Source organism: Aethalodelphis obliquidens, unplaced genomic scaffold, assembly GCF_003676395.1.
Source record: "Aethalodelphis obliquidens isolate GAN/ISIS:26980383/991018 unplaced genomic scaffold, ASM367639v1 scaffold8, whole genome shotgun sequence".
Classification (NCBI taxonomy): domain Eukaryota; kingdom Metazoa; phylum Chordata; class Mammalia; order Artiodactyla; family Delphinidae; genus Aethalodelphis; species Aethalodelphis obliquidens.
In genome coordinates this window covers 40,657,197-40,674,129 of record NW_020837952.1, presented here as the reverse complement: position 1 = coordinate 40,674,129, position 16,933 = coordinate 40,657,197, and the positions used below count along the sequence as shown (strand labels likewise).

Below are 16,933 nucleotides of genomic sequence, written 5' to 3'. Positions count from 1 at the left end.
AAACATAGGCAATATGATCTTTGACATTGGTCTTAGCAATATTTTTTTGGATCCATCTCCTCAGGCAAGGGAAACAAAAGCAAAAATAAACATATGGGACTACATCAAACTAAAAATCCTCTGAACAATGAAGGAAACTATCAACAAAAGGAAAAGACAGCCTACTGAGTGGGAGAAGATATCTGCAAGTGATATACCTGATAAGGCATTAGTATCCAAAATATACAAAGAACACATGCAACTCAAGCTCAAAAAAAGCAACAAACAAACAACCTGGTTAAAAAATGGACAGAGAATCTGAGTAGACATTTTTCCAAAGAAGACATACAGATGGCCAACAGGCACATGAAAAAATGCTCAACATCACACATTATTAGCGAAATGAAAATCAAAACCACAATGCTCACCTCACACCTGAAAGAGTGGCTATTATAAAAAAGAACAAATAACAAGTGCTGATGAGGATGTGGAGAAAAGGGAAGTCTCATGCACTGTTGGTAGAAATGTAAATTGGTGCAGCCACTATGGAAAGCAGTATGAAGGTCCCTCAAAAAATTAAAGATAGAACTACCATATGATCCAGCAATTCCACTTCTGGAAAAAACACTAATTCAAAACAATGTATATACATATATATATATATATATATATATATATATATATATATATATATATACACACACACACATATATAGTTATCAATATATCAATCAATCAATCAAATATTTCTCAGCCATAAAAAAATAACAAGATCTTACCATTTGGGACAACATGGATGGATCTAGAGGGTAGTATGCTAAGTGAAATAAGTCAGATGGAGAAAGACAAATACCACATGATTTCACTTACATGTGGACTCTAAAAAACAAAACAAATGATCAGATATAACAAAACAGAAACAGACTCATAGGTACAGAGAATAAACTTGTGGTTGCCAGAGGGGAGAGGGGTTGGGGGATGAGTGAAATAGATGGGGGGAGATTAAGAGGTACAAACTTGCAGTTTCAAAATAAATGAGTCACAGGGATGTAATATACAACATAGGAAATATAGTCAATACTACTGTAACAACTTTGTATGGTGACAGATGATAACTAGACTTTTCATAGTGATTATTTTGTAATGTGTACAAATGTGGAATCATTATGTTGTACACCTGAAACTAATACAATATTGTAAAACAATTTTACTTCAATAAAAAAAAAAAGAAAGAAAGAAAGAAGGAAAAAGAAAAAATCGTCTTGTCCTCACAGCCCAGGAACAGTGAAAGACGAATCCCTCTTCCACTAGATAGAGCTGATTTGTAATTTCCTCATCTTGATATCTTAATCACCTAACAAAATGCTTGGCACATAGTATGCACTCAATAAATACTTTATTCATTAGTTAGTAAGCAGTTGAGCTATATGTGGTTTGTAAAGAAATCAATATTAAGAATGAAAAGACTTAGGTTCCATTCTTATTTGTGTCACTAATGAGCTGTGGTATTGGTCAAGTCATTTTACTTCTGTGGAACTTTTCTTCCTCATCTGTAAAATGAGAATGTCGATTAAGTGTTCTCCTAGTTTCCTTTCAGTTCTGACATTTGACCTGGGTGATACCAAAAGTCAGAGGTTACCAATAGAGCCCACTATATAAACTGGCAATGGAGTACCTTCTTGGAGAGTCATCATGAGAGCTGTAAGTTCACTGGTAGCACCAGCCTAGACCAGTGCTTCTCAACCTTAAGTGTGCATACATTACTTGCACATTCTAAACTGCACAAGTAAAACGAACATTCTGATTCAGTGGGTCTGAAGTGAGACCTGAGATTCTGCACTTCTAATGAGCTTCCAGGGGATGCCAGCGGGGCTGTTTCCTGACCACACTCTGCAAGGGCCAGGGACTATCAGATGCTTGCCTCATTTATGCAGCTTCTGTCTTCCCCAGTTTCCAGACGCTGGATGTAATTTTGGGCCCCATCTGCAGGACCAGGCTCTAGTTAATCACTTAGCCAACAAGTCCCAGAATCCAGAGGACCTCAGAGGGAGGTCCTGGGCATCTGTATGATCTCTAAGTTATAGCACTCCTGACATCCAAGTTGATAACATTGGGCTTTTGCTTTTGTTAAGACTTGATCATTTTCCCAGGAACCCTAGCTCATCTTTCACTACCCAGCTAGGCCTGAGCTTGTCTTGAATGCACAGCCTGTTTCTTTGGGACCCTGAAATAGAGTCTTGCTCTTCTTAGGGATTTAAAGCCCTCCAGAAAAGAGCACTGGCTCCATATTTCTTGTTCCCAGACTGGCTGGACTTCTGAATAAACTTATCTCCAAGAACTATTTCAGCTCTATCCAAGTTTCTGTTTTTACTTTGCCAGACGGAGTCTTCCTTTTCAGTGCTTTGCTTGATCAGACTTCTTGCACTTGATCATGCTTGTCTGCCTACATCTTCTGTGGCCTCTGAAGAACATGCCTTGGGCTGTCCAGCTGCCTTCAACACAACAGCCTTTGCGGTCGTTTGCTTCCCTCCAACTCAACAATGTCTTGAGTTGCTCCAATCCTGATTCATTGTCAACTAGCATTCCCCCATCCTGGGTCTCAGTTTCCTCTTTTGTAAAATGCGGCTAATGATAATACTCGGCCGTTTGGATCCATGGGTTCGGCATCCGTGGATTCAACATCCCGTGAATCAAAAATATTTTTAAAAATCCAGAAAGTTCCAAAAATGAAAATTTGAATTTGCCATGTGCTGGTAACTATCTACATAACATTTACATTGTATTAGGTTTTATAAGTAATGAAGAGATGATTTAAAGTATACAGGAGGATGTGCATAGTTTATATGCAAATACTATGTCATTTTATACAAAGGACTTGGACACCTATGGATTTTGGTATCTGAGGGGGTTCTGAACCAATCCCCTGTGAATACTGAGGGACGACTGTACCTACCGCATAGAGTTGCTGTGAAGTTAATGAAGTAGAATACCTGGAACACAGTAAGCTCTACACTGGTGTTCATTATTGCTATTATCTTATGGGTTTCATGAGCTTCACCCAGTTTTTCCAACATTAAACTCTACACTAAAGGTCTAAGATAATAACTAGATGAATACTCACATACATGAATATTTAAAGCATCACACAAATTTCAGTGTTGTCTTCTGAAAACATAGACTCTTATGTCTGAGAAGATCTAGCCCTCCCAAGTCAGCGTTTCCTGATTTGGTAGCTGAGATTTACGGCAGCAACTGAATCTTTTATCATGACCCAATACATACATACTCACTGTCAAAGGGGGAAAAATGTCCCTGAACTAAGATAGGAAAACTGTGTGTTCTGGGGGCTTCCCTGGTGGTGCAGGGGTTAAGAATCCACCTGCCATTGCAGGGGACACAGGTTTGAGCCCTGGTTCAGGAAGATCCCACATGCCGCAGAGCAACTAAGTCCGCGCACCACAACTACTGAGCCTACGCTCTAGAGCCCGTGAGCCCACGTGCCACGACTACTGAAGCCCACACACTTAGAGCCTGTGCTCCACAACAAGAAAAGCCACCCCAATGAGAAGCCTGCGCACCAAAACGAAGAGTAGCTCCCATTCGCCACAACTAGAGAAAGCCCACACGCAGCAATGAAGACCCAGTGCAGACAAAAATAAATAAATTAATTTAAAAAAAACCTGTGTGTTCCGTGTCTTTGTGGCTTACGCAAATCACTCAAGCAACCTGTTTAAATCAGAATTTGTTAGTTGGTGCTCCACTTCTAATCTCTGTCTGACACCAGTTCATGCGCCCATGCTAATTGTCAGACGTGGCTGTTGATTCATGAAACCTCGTTATTCTAATTATCAGCCACAGATGCAGTCTTAACATTAACTCCCAAGATCATCCTGCCCCAGACTGATAGGGATGTGATATTTCTACAACCTTGTGAAATGAACTTTATACTTTGTTCCTCATTTTTTAAAACTAACTATTTGGGTAAACAGTCTGTTTCCCAACAATGTCATCCTTCCATACCCTTTCTGAATGGATATACTCTTTTATCACACCTTGTTGGTTCTCTTGCCAGCAAGTAAAGAAATTCTTCAGGATGCCGAATGTCAATCTAGAAATGTTCTTTTTAACAGTATCTGTCATGAAACAAAAGTTTCAGAAAACAGCATTTTCACTTACTGTATGTGATGCATTCTGATATTGCCTTCTAATATTTAATTTCTTTAAAAAGATACTATTCATGACACACTATATTGACTCCATGACCCATGAGTATTCTTGGAACTTTGGTTTGAAAACTACTGCACTAAATTCCCCCAAAGAGACCACAGATTTATTATTTTAAAATGTATATGAAATATCTGGCAAGGATTGGGTATGGAAAGGGTGGGAAGGAGAGTACTTTCAAAATATGAGAAATAGCATTAAATGTTTCTGGGGAGTGATGTGTTCAAGTTTCTCTTTTTTGTATGAGTAGGAGGGATGTATAACTGACCAAGAGTTAGCAGCAGGTTGCCAGCCTAAGGAAGAAGAATGAAGAGGCTATTGGGAGAAGCGTGCTTGAGAGCAAAGAGAGGTGGGCTCTGGAGGTTTCCCCATCTGACACAGTTCACACGAGGCAAGGAGCAGCAGAAGTTACCAGAGCCATAGCTAGACGGGACAGCGCTCAAGAGGTAGGAAGTACAGGAGCAGACCATGGTAGGAGGCAAAAAACACAGATAAAAAGTACTGAATAGGGTAAAACTATATGGCAAATGTTTTATGGGAAAGAGCCTGAGGCTCTTCTTAGAGACAGCAGTAATCAAAGGAGTGCTATAGTGGAAGGTTCCTCTGCAAAAGGTGGTAGTTAGACCCCCGTCCCATTTTTAAAAGCTTGACTCTTCAAGACTCTCCTAGAATCGGAATCACTGTTCTACCTCCCAGAGTTCAGGCATTGATACTGAACTGCTCCCAAATACTTGCCCCCTTTCCTGCTCCCCAGTTAGCCCTGTTGCAAATGTCTATACATGTATATGAACATAGATATGGATACAGATATAGAGTTAGATAAAGATAATAAACATTAAAATAAGGAGTTTCGTATGTGATACAAATTTGTAAACAGCATTTAGAGAGAAACTAAGTTTTTTCTCCTATTTGCTATGCACTTTAATTTTTGCTGGTTAGGCAGAGTTTACTCTCTCTTCTGCCCATTGTTGGCAGCTAAAGTATGTATAAGGAGATATTGTTGGTAAACTTTAAAAGGTGCTTTAAAATAATGCTTACCAAGTGTATTACTTGTGTATTTGAAGTTATTAAACTTTCAAACAGCATAATAATGTGAAAATCATTTCACATAAGAATAATAAATGATAACTACTGTTTAGGTCGAGGGTTTACACAATTATCTCTAGGGTACCCATGATACAGAAAAGTTAACTAATCTACTGAAGGTTACAAAATTACTAAGTAACAGAGCTGGGATTCAAAACAGGAGTCTGATTTGCTCCATTCTGAGGGCTCTAGAGTCTGTGTTCTTAACCACTACACTAATGTAAGCAAAATAAATAAAAGAAAACCATTCCCAGTAAAACTGTGCAGGGACAAAGTCTCAAAAGTGGCTCATGAAAGAAGTCAGAATATTTTTAAAGCAACAACAATTTGACTCTCAAGAGAACAATGGAAATGAGTAGATGACATTCTGAATGTACTGAAAGAAAATAATTTCCAATCTTTAATTCTTTACTCCATAAAAATTCATTTCACAGATAAATGTAAAACAATGATATTTATCAGGCAAACAAAAATTGAGAGTGTTTGCCTCCAGAAGATGCTACCACAAGAAATTCCAGAATATGTACTTCAACAGAAAGAAGTTGATCCTAAATGGAATGTCTAAAATGCAAGAGGGAGTAGAAAACAAAGCAAATGATGAATATGTAGAAAATTCTAAAGGAAAATAACTCTTGTATAAAACAATTAAAAATAATATTTTGGTTAAAAAAAGAAAATGTACAATAATATCATTTAAGTCATTAGAGGAATATAGATCATTCATTAACTTTAGACTGGGACTTCCCTGGTGGTCCAGTGGCAAAGAATGCAGGGACTTCCCTGGTGGTCCACCTTCCAATGCAGGGACACCGGTTCGATCCCTGGTCAGGGAACTAGGATCCCACATGGCGCGGTGCAACTAAACCCGTGCGCCACAACTACTGAGCTCGCGTGCCTCAACTAGAGCCCACGCGCCACAAGCTACAGAGTCCATGCGCTCTGGAGCTCATGTGCCACAAATACAGAGCCCACGTGCTCAGGAGCCCCGGAGCCACAACTAGAGACAGAAAACCCGCATGCCACAACTAGAGAGAAAGCTGCACACTACAATGAAGAGCCTGCGCACTGCAACGAAAAAAATCCCACATGCCTCAACGAAGATCCCATGTGCCGCAACTAAGACCTGACACAGCCAAAAATAAATAAATCTTTAAAAAAAAAAAAAAAGAAAGAAACTTTAGACTTTGATATGTTGTCCTGAGGGTAACCACTAAAAGCACAGCAAAAGAATGCATAATTTCAAAGTTCAGCGAGGACAAATGAATGAAAAAAGTAATCAATCCCAAAAAAGGGAGAAAGACAGAAAACCTGAGGAAAACAGAAAATCTGAGACAAGTAAAAACACAAAATAATATGGTAGATTTAAAACCAAACATATTATTATTTACATTAAGTGTGAATGGACTAACTTCTCTAGTCAAAATACAATATTGTCAGACTGTATTTTAAAATATCCAAGTGTATACTTTTATTTAAAAATACAATTAAGGGACTTCCCTGGTGGTCCAGTGGTTAAGAATCCACCTTACAATGTAGGGAACTCGGGTTCGATCCCTGAGAACTAAGATCTCACATGCTGCGGGGCAACTAAGCCCACACGCCGCAACTACTGAGCCCGTGCACTTTGGAGCCTGCATGCCACAACTAGAGAGAAGCCTGTGCACTGCAATGAAATATCTCATGTGCCACAACTAAGACTTGGCACAACCAAACAAATAAATAAATAAATATTTTGAAAAAAAAATTAAAACACAAGTACACAAACGGGTTGAAAGCAAAAGGTTAGAAAAAGAAATATTAGGAAAATAACAACCACAAGAAAGTCACTTTCCTCTAGTAATATCAAACAAGGCAGGCTTTATGAGGGAAATATCATTATTATGAAAAGGTCAGAAGTCACTGAATTCACCAAGAAGTCACAATGCTTATTAATCTGTTTGCACCTAAGAACAAAGCCTCCAATTAGGTAAAGTAAAATTTGACAGAACTACAAGAAAGAACAAAACAACAGCAATCTCAGTGAGAGAATTAAATGTTAAAATCTCAGTACAGTTGACTCTTGAGCACATGGGTTTGAACTGCACAGGTCCCACTTTATGAGAATTTTTTTCAATAAATACGTATGATTATACTACACAGTCCATGGCTGACTGAATCCAAAATGTGGATATGGAGAGCCAACTGTAAAGTTACACATAGACTTTTAACTGTGAGGAAGGTCAGCACCCTGACTCCTATGCTGTTCAAGGGTCAACAGTGATTGATTAAAAAAAATAAATCCCACCGAGGCATGTGGGATCTTTTGTTTTGATTTTCAAACAAAAATAGAAAAATCACCAAGAATATAGAGTATCTGAACAAGAATATACAAACTAACCTATTGGACATATATCAACACTGCCTCAACAACTGAGGAGAGCACATTCTTTTTAAGAGCAATGGAATATTTACACAATAAACACCTTCCTGGCAAAAAAAAAGCAAGCTTCGACAAATATCAATCATACAGAGCATTTTTTTTATTACCACAGAACAAAATAATCTATGAATAAATAACAAAAGATAACTAGAAAAGCTTCATATAGTTTGTAACTTAAGAAACATATGTTGAAATGACCCACAAGTCAAAGAAGAAATCACAATTTAAAAGTTATTTTTTACTGAAAGATGATGACAATACTATAATAAAACTTGTGGGATGAAGCCAAAGCAATATTTAGAGAGAAACTGATAGCCTTAAAATGCATAGATTAGAAAAGAAAGAACTAAATATTGAGCTAATATCTATCTCAAGAAGTCAGTAGTTAGGAAAAGAACACACACACACGAAAAAAACAGTAGAAGAAAGATATTTTGGGTTAACGAAATAAAACTAATTAATGAGAAATCTCTGGTGATAATGACCAAGAAAAAAATGCACAAATAAGCAATATAAGGTGTGAAAAGGGATAGTTCACTACAAATACACCAGATAGCTTAAAAATATGAGAGAAATTTTAAATACAATGGGAAAATTCCTAGAAAAAGCAACTTAAGCAAAACTGACTCAAGAAGAAATAGAAAATCCCAATGTTCTATAAACAGGGGTGACAGTTAGAATACTTAAAACTTGGTTTGACAAAGGCACTAACCATTAGAACAGATATTAGCCCAGTCAGAACTGATCCCAGCTCTGATAACCAGTACATTAGTACTATTGCTTAAAGACTGCCTCTAACTATGGAGAATTACATCACTAGTCTTATATTATCTCACAACAAAAACACAAGGGCTTTATTGATGAGCTCTTAGCAAATATCTGAGGAAAAAGGTTACTCCAAACTTACACAAACTTCACTATAGAACAGAAAAACACGGTTATATTTATCAACACGTTTTATGAGCCTAGCAAAAGCCTCATACAGAAAATATCTGACAAGGATAGCACAAAAAGGAAAAATTATAGTCCAATATTACTCTTGAAAACAGTGGCAAAAATTCAATATGAAACATTAGCAAAGTGAATCTAGTAAAATGAATACATCATGACCAATTTGAGTTTATCTCAGGAGCACAAGGCTGATTTAATATTATAAAATCAATTACTATATTAAAAGAGATAAATGATAAAATTAGATACAGTAAAATATTCATGATAAAACTTCCTATTAAGGTGGCAATAGGAAAAAATTTCCTTAATGTGATAAAGGATAACTACAAAAAAATATTAAACATCATATGTAATGGTGACACATTGGAAAGTTTCTCTTTAAGTTCAGGAAAAAGGAAAATGATCAATATGAATCCAGCTTTCCCAGGATCTCTTAATTATTTCACATTCATTCTGCTAGACAACATAGATTCTAAATTGCTGTATATTTCTGTCTATATGATAAGAAGATCTTCTCTACTCTTTAAGTTATAATGGCTTCATTAAACTTTATATCCAATTGTAAGATTTAGCTTTATAATTATATTACATACCATAGGTTCTGTTTCCTTTGGAGGTTTTTCCAGGGGAGGAATGTACCACTGAAAGCAAAGTTCTTTGTTTAAAGCTTGTGTTGCTACAACTGAGGACATCACATCTCCATATGATGGGCTGGCAAAGAGTTTTAATGATAAATTGGAGTGTAGAGAACTGTCAGTTGTTCCTAACTGGGGAACAAACAGAAACATCAGCTTAATTGCTGGTAATGAATTTATTCAATATTTAAAACATTCATTCAATTTTCATTCAATATTGACTATTGGAAAACTTGGGGAATCATCTCAGCTTGTTTTATGGATGTAGGTCTTAAAACTGCCCCTGATTACCACAGAGAAGATTCTTTTATAGAAAAAATTTATTTCAAAACCCAGTGAACTCAACAAATGTCTTCTACTTTGGTGAATATTCAAGAGTAAAGATCTAGAGGGAAAATGTCCATGCTATCATTTCAGTCTCAAGGTCACCATGTAGTCTAAGAACATCTTCTACTTTTCTTCTTGTTTATTCACTGGTGAATATACTGAGGGTTTGGTTACAATTTATTATCTACTTTCCAATAGCATTCTTTGCAGTACCATATGCAAAATAAGACAGAGTTTTTGCTCTAAGAGGTTAAAATCCATTACTCTCATTCCCTCTTTAAATGAATGTAGCTGATTTGTAAGTTTAGTCTTGGTGGATCTGGGCCCAGCTCATCTGATGGAACTTGGTCCCTGAATCAGGAGTTTTCAAGAAACATAAATGTGTAGACTGCAATTGGCAACTTCATAAAATATTTACTTAGATTTTTAAGGTAGCTAAGAAAGTAAAGCATGAATGCTATCAACAAAATAAGAGTCTAGCCAGAGAGATAATAATGCTGATAATAATATCTCAACTCTGTAAAGGCTTTTCTTCAATGGACTACAAATTATTTTCAAAATTAATTTCTTGTTATTCCCAAGATTACAGCATGGTAGCTGGAAAGCAGTTCTTCTACTAAACTCTTGACATCTAAGGTGTCTCAAAGGCTTGGTGACCAAAGGGAACATGTCAGTGGCTAGAAACAAATGCCTGGTGTTTCTATAACACTTTGTACCTTCCATTTCTGAGTCTATTCAAGACACAATAGAAGACTGTCAATGCAAAGTCTTCAAAATAAAAATAAAGAGAGAAATAAATACATTGACCTTTCAAGTTGTCTACCAATAAAAGAAAAAACATGTCTGGACTGAAAGGTAATATCAAAGGTGAAAACTATTTTAAAATATCTAGAGACTATCATAAAGGGATATGATAAGCCAGAATCCTCATTTATTAGCACTACGATGCTAAAAACATGACCAAAATGCATAATAAATAAGATTATTAGGGTTAAATAATCATTTAAAAGTGCTTAATAAAGATTAATTCTATGTCAGGCAGTTCACAAAAAATCAGGTAAATAATTGATTCAGAAAAAAATTCTCACATTTTTTCATATCTGAGCACCTTTCAGAGGTTCTATTTTAGCAAAGAATTCATATTTAATAACTAGCTAAGTGGAGAAAAATAAAAAGCAAATACCTTCTATTTCAATATATATAGTGTTTATTAGCATGATGGCCTAATAATAATAAACTATAACAGAAATCAATATTAAAATAGGGCATTTAATTTTCTATTCACTTTTTAAAAACGTAATATCTAATTGCGAATGGGATTAATTACATAAGCTAGTCGATGGGCTATACACTGAGTGCTTTTTTTTTTAGAAATTTCATGTAATGTCTGAAACATTTATATTAACATATTTCTATAAAAATAATCCAAAGAAAGTTTAGTATTAGTTGTTTTTTTTTGTTGTTTGTTTATACTGCAGGTTCTTATTAGTCATCAATTTTATACACATCAGTGTATACATGTCAATCCCAATTGCTCAATTCAGCACACCACCATCCCCACCCCACCGCAGTTTTCCCCCCTTGGTGTCCATACGTTTGTTCTCTACATCTGTGTCTCAACTTCTGCCCTGCAAACCAGTTCATCTGTACCATTTTTCTAAGTTCCACATACATGCGTTAATATATGATATTTGTTTTTCTCTTTCTGACTTACTTCACTCTGTATGACAGTCTTAAGATCCATCCACGTCTCAACAAATGACTCAATTTCATTCCTATTTATGGCTGAGTAATATCCTATTGTATATATGCGCCACCTCTTCTTTATGTCCATCTGTTGATGGGCATTTAGGTTGCTTCCATGACCTGGCTATTGTAAATAGTGCTGCAATGAACATTGGGGTGCATGTGTCTTTCTGAATTATGGTTTTCTCTGGGTATATGTCCAGTAGTGGGATTGCTGGGTCATATGGTAACTCTATTTTTAGTTTTTTAAGGAACCCCCATACTGTTCTCCAAAGTGGCTTTATCAATTTACATTCCCACTAACAGTGCAGGAGGGTTCCCTTTGCTCCACACCCTCTCCAGTATTTGCTGTTTGTAGATTTTCTGATGGTGCCCATTCTAACTGGTGTGAGGTGATACCTCATTGTAGTTTTGATTTGCATTTCTCTAATAATTAGTGATGTTGAGCAGCTTTTCATGTGCTTCTTGGCCATTTGCATGTCTTCTTTGGAGAAATGTCTATTTAAGTCTTCTGCCCATTTTTGGATTGGGTTGTTTGTTTCTTTAATATTGAGCTGCATGAGCTGTTTATATATTTTGGAAATTAATCCTTTGTCCGTTGATTTATTTGCAAATATTTTCTCCCATTCTGAGGGTTGTCTTTTCATCTTGTTTATGGTTTCCTTTGCTGTGCAAAAGCTTTGAAGTTTCATTAGGTCCGATTTGTTTATTTTTGTTTTTATTTCCATTACTCTAGGAGGTGGATCAAAAAAGATTTTGCTGTGATTTATGTCAAAGAGTGTTCTTCCTATGTTTTCCTCTAAGAGTTTTATAGTGTCCAGTCTTACATTTAGGTCTGGAATCCATTTTGAGTTTATTTTTGTGTATGGTGTTAGGGAGTGCTCTAATTTCATTCTTTTACATGTAGCTGCCCAGTTTTCTCAGCACCACTTATTGAAGAGACTGTCTTTTCTCCATTGTATATCTTTGCCTCCTTTGTCATAGATTAGTTGACCATAGGTGTGTGGGTTTATCTCTGGGCTTTCTATCTTGTTCCATTGATCTATGTTTCTGTTTTTGTGCCAGTACCATATTGTCTTGATTACTGTAGCTTTGTAGTATAGTCTGAAGTCAGGGAGTCTGATTCCTCCAGCTCTGTTTTTTTCCCTCAAGGCTGCTTTGGCTATTCGGGGTCTTTTGTGTCTCCATACAAATTTTAAGATGATTTGTTCTAGTTACATAAAAAATGCCATTGGTAATTTGATAGGGATTGCATTGAATCTGTAGATTGCTTTGGGTACTACAGTCATTTTCACAATATTGATTCTTCCAATCCAAGAACATGGTATATCTCTCCATCTGGTTGTATCATCTTTAATTTCTTTCATCAGTGTCTTATAGTTTTCTGCATACAGGTCTTTTGTCTCCCTAGGTAGGTTTATTCCTAGGTATTTTATTCTTTTTGTTGCAATGGTAAATGGGAGTGTTTCCATAATTTCTCTTTCAGATTTATCATCATTAGTGTATAGGAATGAAAGAGATTTCTGTGCATTAATTTTGTATCCTGCAACTTTACCAAATTCATTGATAAGCTCTAGTAGTTTTCCGGTGGCATTTTTAGTATTCTCTATGTATAGTATCATGTCATCTGCAAACAGTGACAGTTTTACTTCTTTTCCAATTTGAATTCCTCTTGTGTCTTTTTCTTCTCTGATTGCCACGTCTAGGACTTCCAAAACTATGTTGAATAAGAGTGGTGAGAGTGGACATCCTTGCCTTCTTCCTGATCTTAGAGGAAATGCTTTCAGTTTTTCACCATTGAGAATATTTGCTGTGGGTTTCTCACATATGGCCTTTATTATGTTGAGGTAGGTTCCCTCTATGCCCACTTTCTGGAGAGTTTTTATCATAAATGGGTGTTTAATTTTGTCAAAAGCTTTTCCTGCATCTATTGAGATGACCATATGGTTTTTATTCTTCAATTTATTAATATGGTGTATTACATCCATTGAGTTGCATATATTGAAGAATCCTTGCATCCCTGGGATAAACCCCACTTGATCATGGTGTATGATCCTTTTAATGTGTTGTTAGATTCTGTTTGCTAGTATTTTGTTGAGGATTTTTGCAGCTATATTCATCAGTGATATTGGTCTGTAATTTTCTTTTTTTGTAGTATCTTTGTCTGGTTTTGGTATCAGGGTGATGGTGGCCTCATAGAATGAGTTTGGGAGTGTTCCTTCCTCTGTAATTTTTTGGAAGAGTTTGAGAAGGATGGGTGTTAGCTCTTCTCTAAATGTTTGATAGAATTCACCTGTGAAGCCATCTGGTCCTAGACTTTTGTTTTGTTTGTTGAAAGATTTTTAATCACAGTTTCAATTTCATTACTTGTGATTGGTCTGTTCACATTTTCTGTTTATTCCTGATTCAGTATTGGAAGGTTATACCTTCCTAAGAATTTGTCATTTCTTCCAGGTTGTCCATTTTATTGGCATAGAGTTCCTTGTAGTAGTCTCTTAGAATGCTTTGTATTTCTGTGATGTCTCTTGTAAGTTCTCCTTTTTCATTTCTAATTTTATTGATTTGAGTCCTCTCCCTCTTTTTCTTGATGAGTCTGGCTAGTGGCTTATCAATTTTGTTTATCTTCTCAAAGAACCAGGTTTTAGTTTTATTGATCTTTGCTATTGTTTTCTTTGTTTCTATTTCATTTGTTTCTGCTCTGATCTTTATGATTTCTTTCCTTCTGCTAACTTTGGGTTTTGTTTGTTCTTCTTTCTCTAGTTCCTTTAGACTGTTTACTTGAGATTTTTCTTGTTTCGTGAGGTAGGCTTGTATAGCTATAAACTTCCCTCTTAGAACTGCTTTTGTTGCATCTCATAGGTTTTGGATCATCATGTTTTCATTGTCATTTGTCTCTACGTATTTTTTGATTTCCTCTTTGATTTCTTCAGTGATCTCTTGGTTATTTAGTAACGTATTGTTTAGCCTCCATGCGTTTGTGTTTTTTACGTTTTTTTCCCTGTAATTGATTTCTAATCTCATAGTGTTGTGGTCAGAAAAGATGCTTGATATGATTTCAATTTTCTTAAATTTACTGAGGCTTGATTTGTGACCCAAGATGTGATCTATCCTGGAGAATGTTCCGTGCACACTTGAGAAGAAAGTGTAATCTGCTGTTTTTGGATGGAATGTCCTATAAATATTTTTTATATTTATATTTATATTATGAATTTTCTATTCACTTTAAAAAATATAATATCTAATTGCTAATGGGATTAATTACATAAGCTAGTCAATGGGCTATACACTGAGTACTTTTTATATGTTTGATTTATTGTTTGAAAGGAATGAAACAACAGACCTACCAGAAGCACTCTTGTTCGCCACGTCCTATAACCAACAAATCACTTTGCACTAATGAAATATTTGACCTTACACAGTCTGTCACGGTCTAAACATGAATAACTCAGCACTGTGCAGCATTTTAATCATGTCCTTTTTGGTTTTGGGAATTTTTAATGTAATTTGTTTAGCACTTTTGTTTTTCCATCACAAAGCTTCAATAGACTTGACAACATACAGCTTCACAAAGCTGATGAGCATGACATGTAGCAATGATGGTTCTGGAAATGCATCTACTTCTTTGTGGAGGAAAAGCAGGTTGTATCAAAGTATGGAAAGAGTTTGACTGAAATAGCCTCCTGAGTGATTAAAGGCTCAAAAATGTTTTTATAAAAATCAGCCAAGCTTGGAGGATATTTTTTTAAAAATCCAAAGGCTTTACGCTCGTTTTCTGTCTACCCCAGTGAAACAAACACATGATTAGGTGGCTTGCACCTGTCAGGCAAGTGACAGTGATCTCCGGAGCTGATTATCCTGGGAGAGTGTTACACTAATTATATCCGCCCCCCCCAAAAAAAAAGAGCAGGTGAAACAACTCTTTGATAATATTGCTACCATTCGAAATATCACATGTATCGATATTTACACTGTATTCAAGGTTGTACGTTTGCAGCATCATCCTTAGGAACTGGATAATGATGGGCTGCCCTTAATACTGAAATATTCAAGCAAAGCTCCTTTCAGAACAGTATTTACGAAATCACACATATTAGTTTCCAAACTCTTATAAAATATTCACAAGAATACATCCATTGAAACTATAGTTCTCAACCTTCCCATTCTCTCTCCCCTACTCCAAAACACCTGAAGCGTCTGGGACATGTGGCAGTAAACCTCAAGGTAGTCTCGGTCCCGAGGATGGGTGAACCAGACTCTGGTGTTAGATGGAAACGATGTGACCCCACTCCACAGTTTCCTGCACTGTGGAGGGCCAGACATCAATGATACATTCCTGGCCTTTCCACCTCCTCTCACTCCTCTCCCTCAAGAGAATTACTTCATTGGTGAATCTGAGAAAAAGAATTTTGAATATGCATTATTCTGCTCTCTCTGCTTATGAGCATACTGTTTGTAGGAAGTGAACAGTCTCTGCTCCTTCATGCAACAGATTTTAAAGGGTTTCTGTCCCCACAGATTTTAAGTAGGCCTGTAATGATCCCTCTCCCTGCCAAAACCCCCAAGCCTGGATTGGTAGAACTGTAAACTTTGCTAATCACGACTAGGGAGACCATTTACCAGTAAATATAAACCGTATCCTACAATATCAACTTTGTGATTCATAAAGTTGCATATTTATTAATTCCACCATGGCTTACTCTTTTATTTCTCAAAGATTTAGAATCTGGGGCAGGAAATGGAGATGCTGAGTATTGGCCATCCCAATACCCCAGAATCCAGAAAGTAATTTGAAAAATCCTCCTATGTGGATTCCAATACACTGCCCTGGGGCCAACTCCATAACCCCAATTGAGGATCACTTCTTTAACTGAATTCTTAAATATTCCTTAGTAGGTCTTTCCACTACTTTTAAAATCACAGTTTATTCACAGTCACCCTACTCTCTTGTTCCAAAGAATGATTTAAAAAAAAAATTTTATTATTATTTACCCCAAACATAAGGTTACTATACTCCAGTAGGATAAAATGAGAAAAGGTTCCCATTTGGAACAAGCCACATTTTCAGGTCACTTCTCTCGGATAGTTGAAAACAGAAACATGAACGTGTCTGGTATGGGCAAGTCTATAATTATAAAAATTAAAGTACTGTATGGTGAAGTCCAAAGTCAAGATAATTCAAAATAAATGAATGTTATTTTCCTATTTTAGAAAGAATTCTACGCAAATGACTTGATTTATTCATTTCACAAATACATATTGAAAACTTACGTTATGTCCTCTTAAGTTTTCTAGTATCTCAAACTCTGTATCTCAGAGCTGAACATACCAACCTTCTCCACAAACATTCTCACCCTCTCGCCTCCACTGTATCTGCTAATGGTGTTACCATGCTCTAATGATCACAGAGGTTCCAAATGATGAAATAAACATTGATCATTCTCTTGTCTTCACTTTCCATCTACACAGGGTCACTAAGCTATTTTGTTTTGTTTTGTTTTCAATTTTACTGAAGCCATATCTTTTACATCCATCTCTTCCTTTCCATTCCTATGGTCATAAGCTTGGT

At 36.2% G+C, this 16,933-nt stretch overlaps 1 protein-coding gene across 1 annotated transcript in view; it reads right to left on the bottom strand.

Annotated features, from left to right (window-relative positions):
• CFAP54 (cilia and flagella associated protein 54) overlaps positions 1-16,933 on the bottom strand; it is a 302,505-nt gene that overhangs the window by 38,763 nt on the left and 246,809 nt on the right. The window contains exon 64 of the mRNA XM_027107250.1: positions 9,253-9,426. Within this exon, the coding sequence (XP_026963051.1) occupies positions 9,253-9,426 (174 nt within the window). The remainder of the gene's footprint in view (positions 1-9,252; positions 9,427-16,933) is intronic.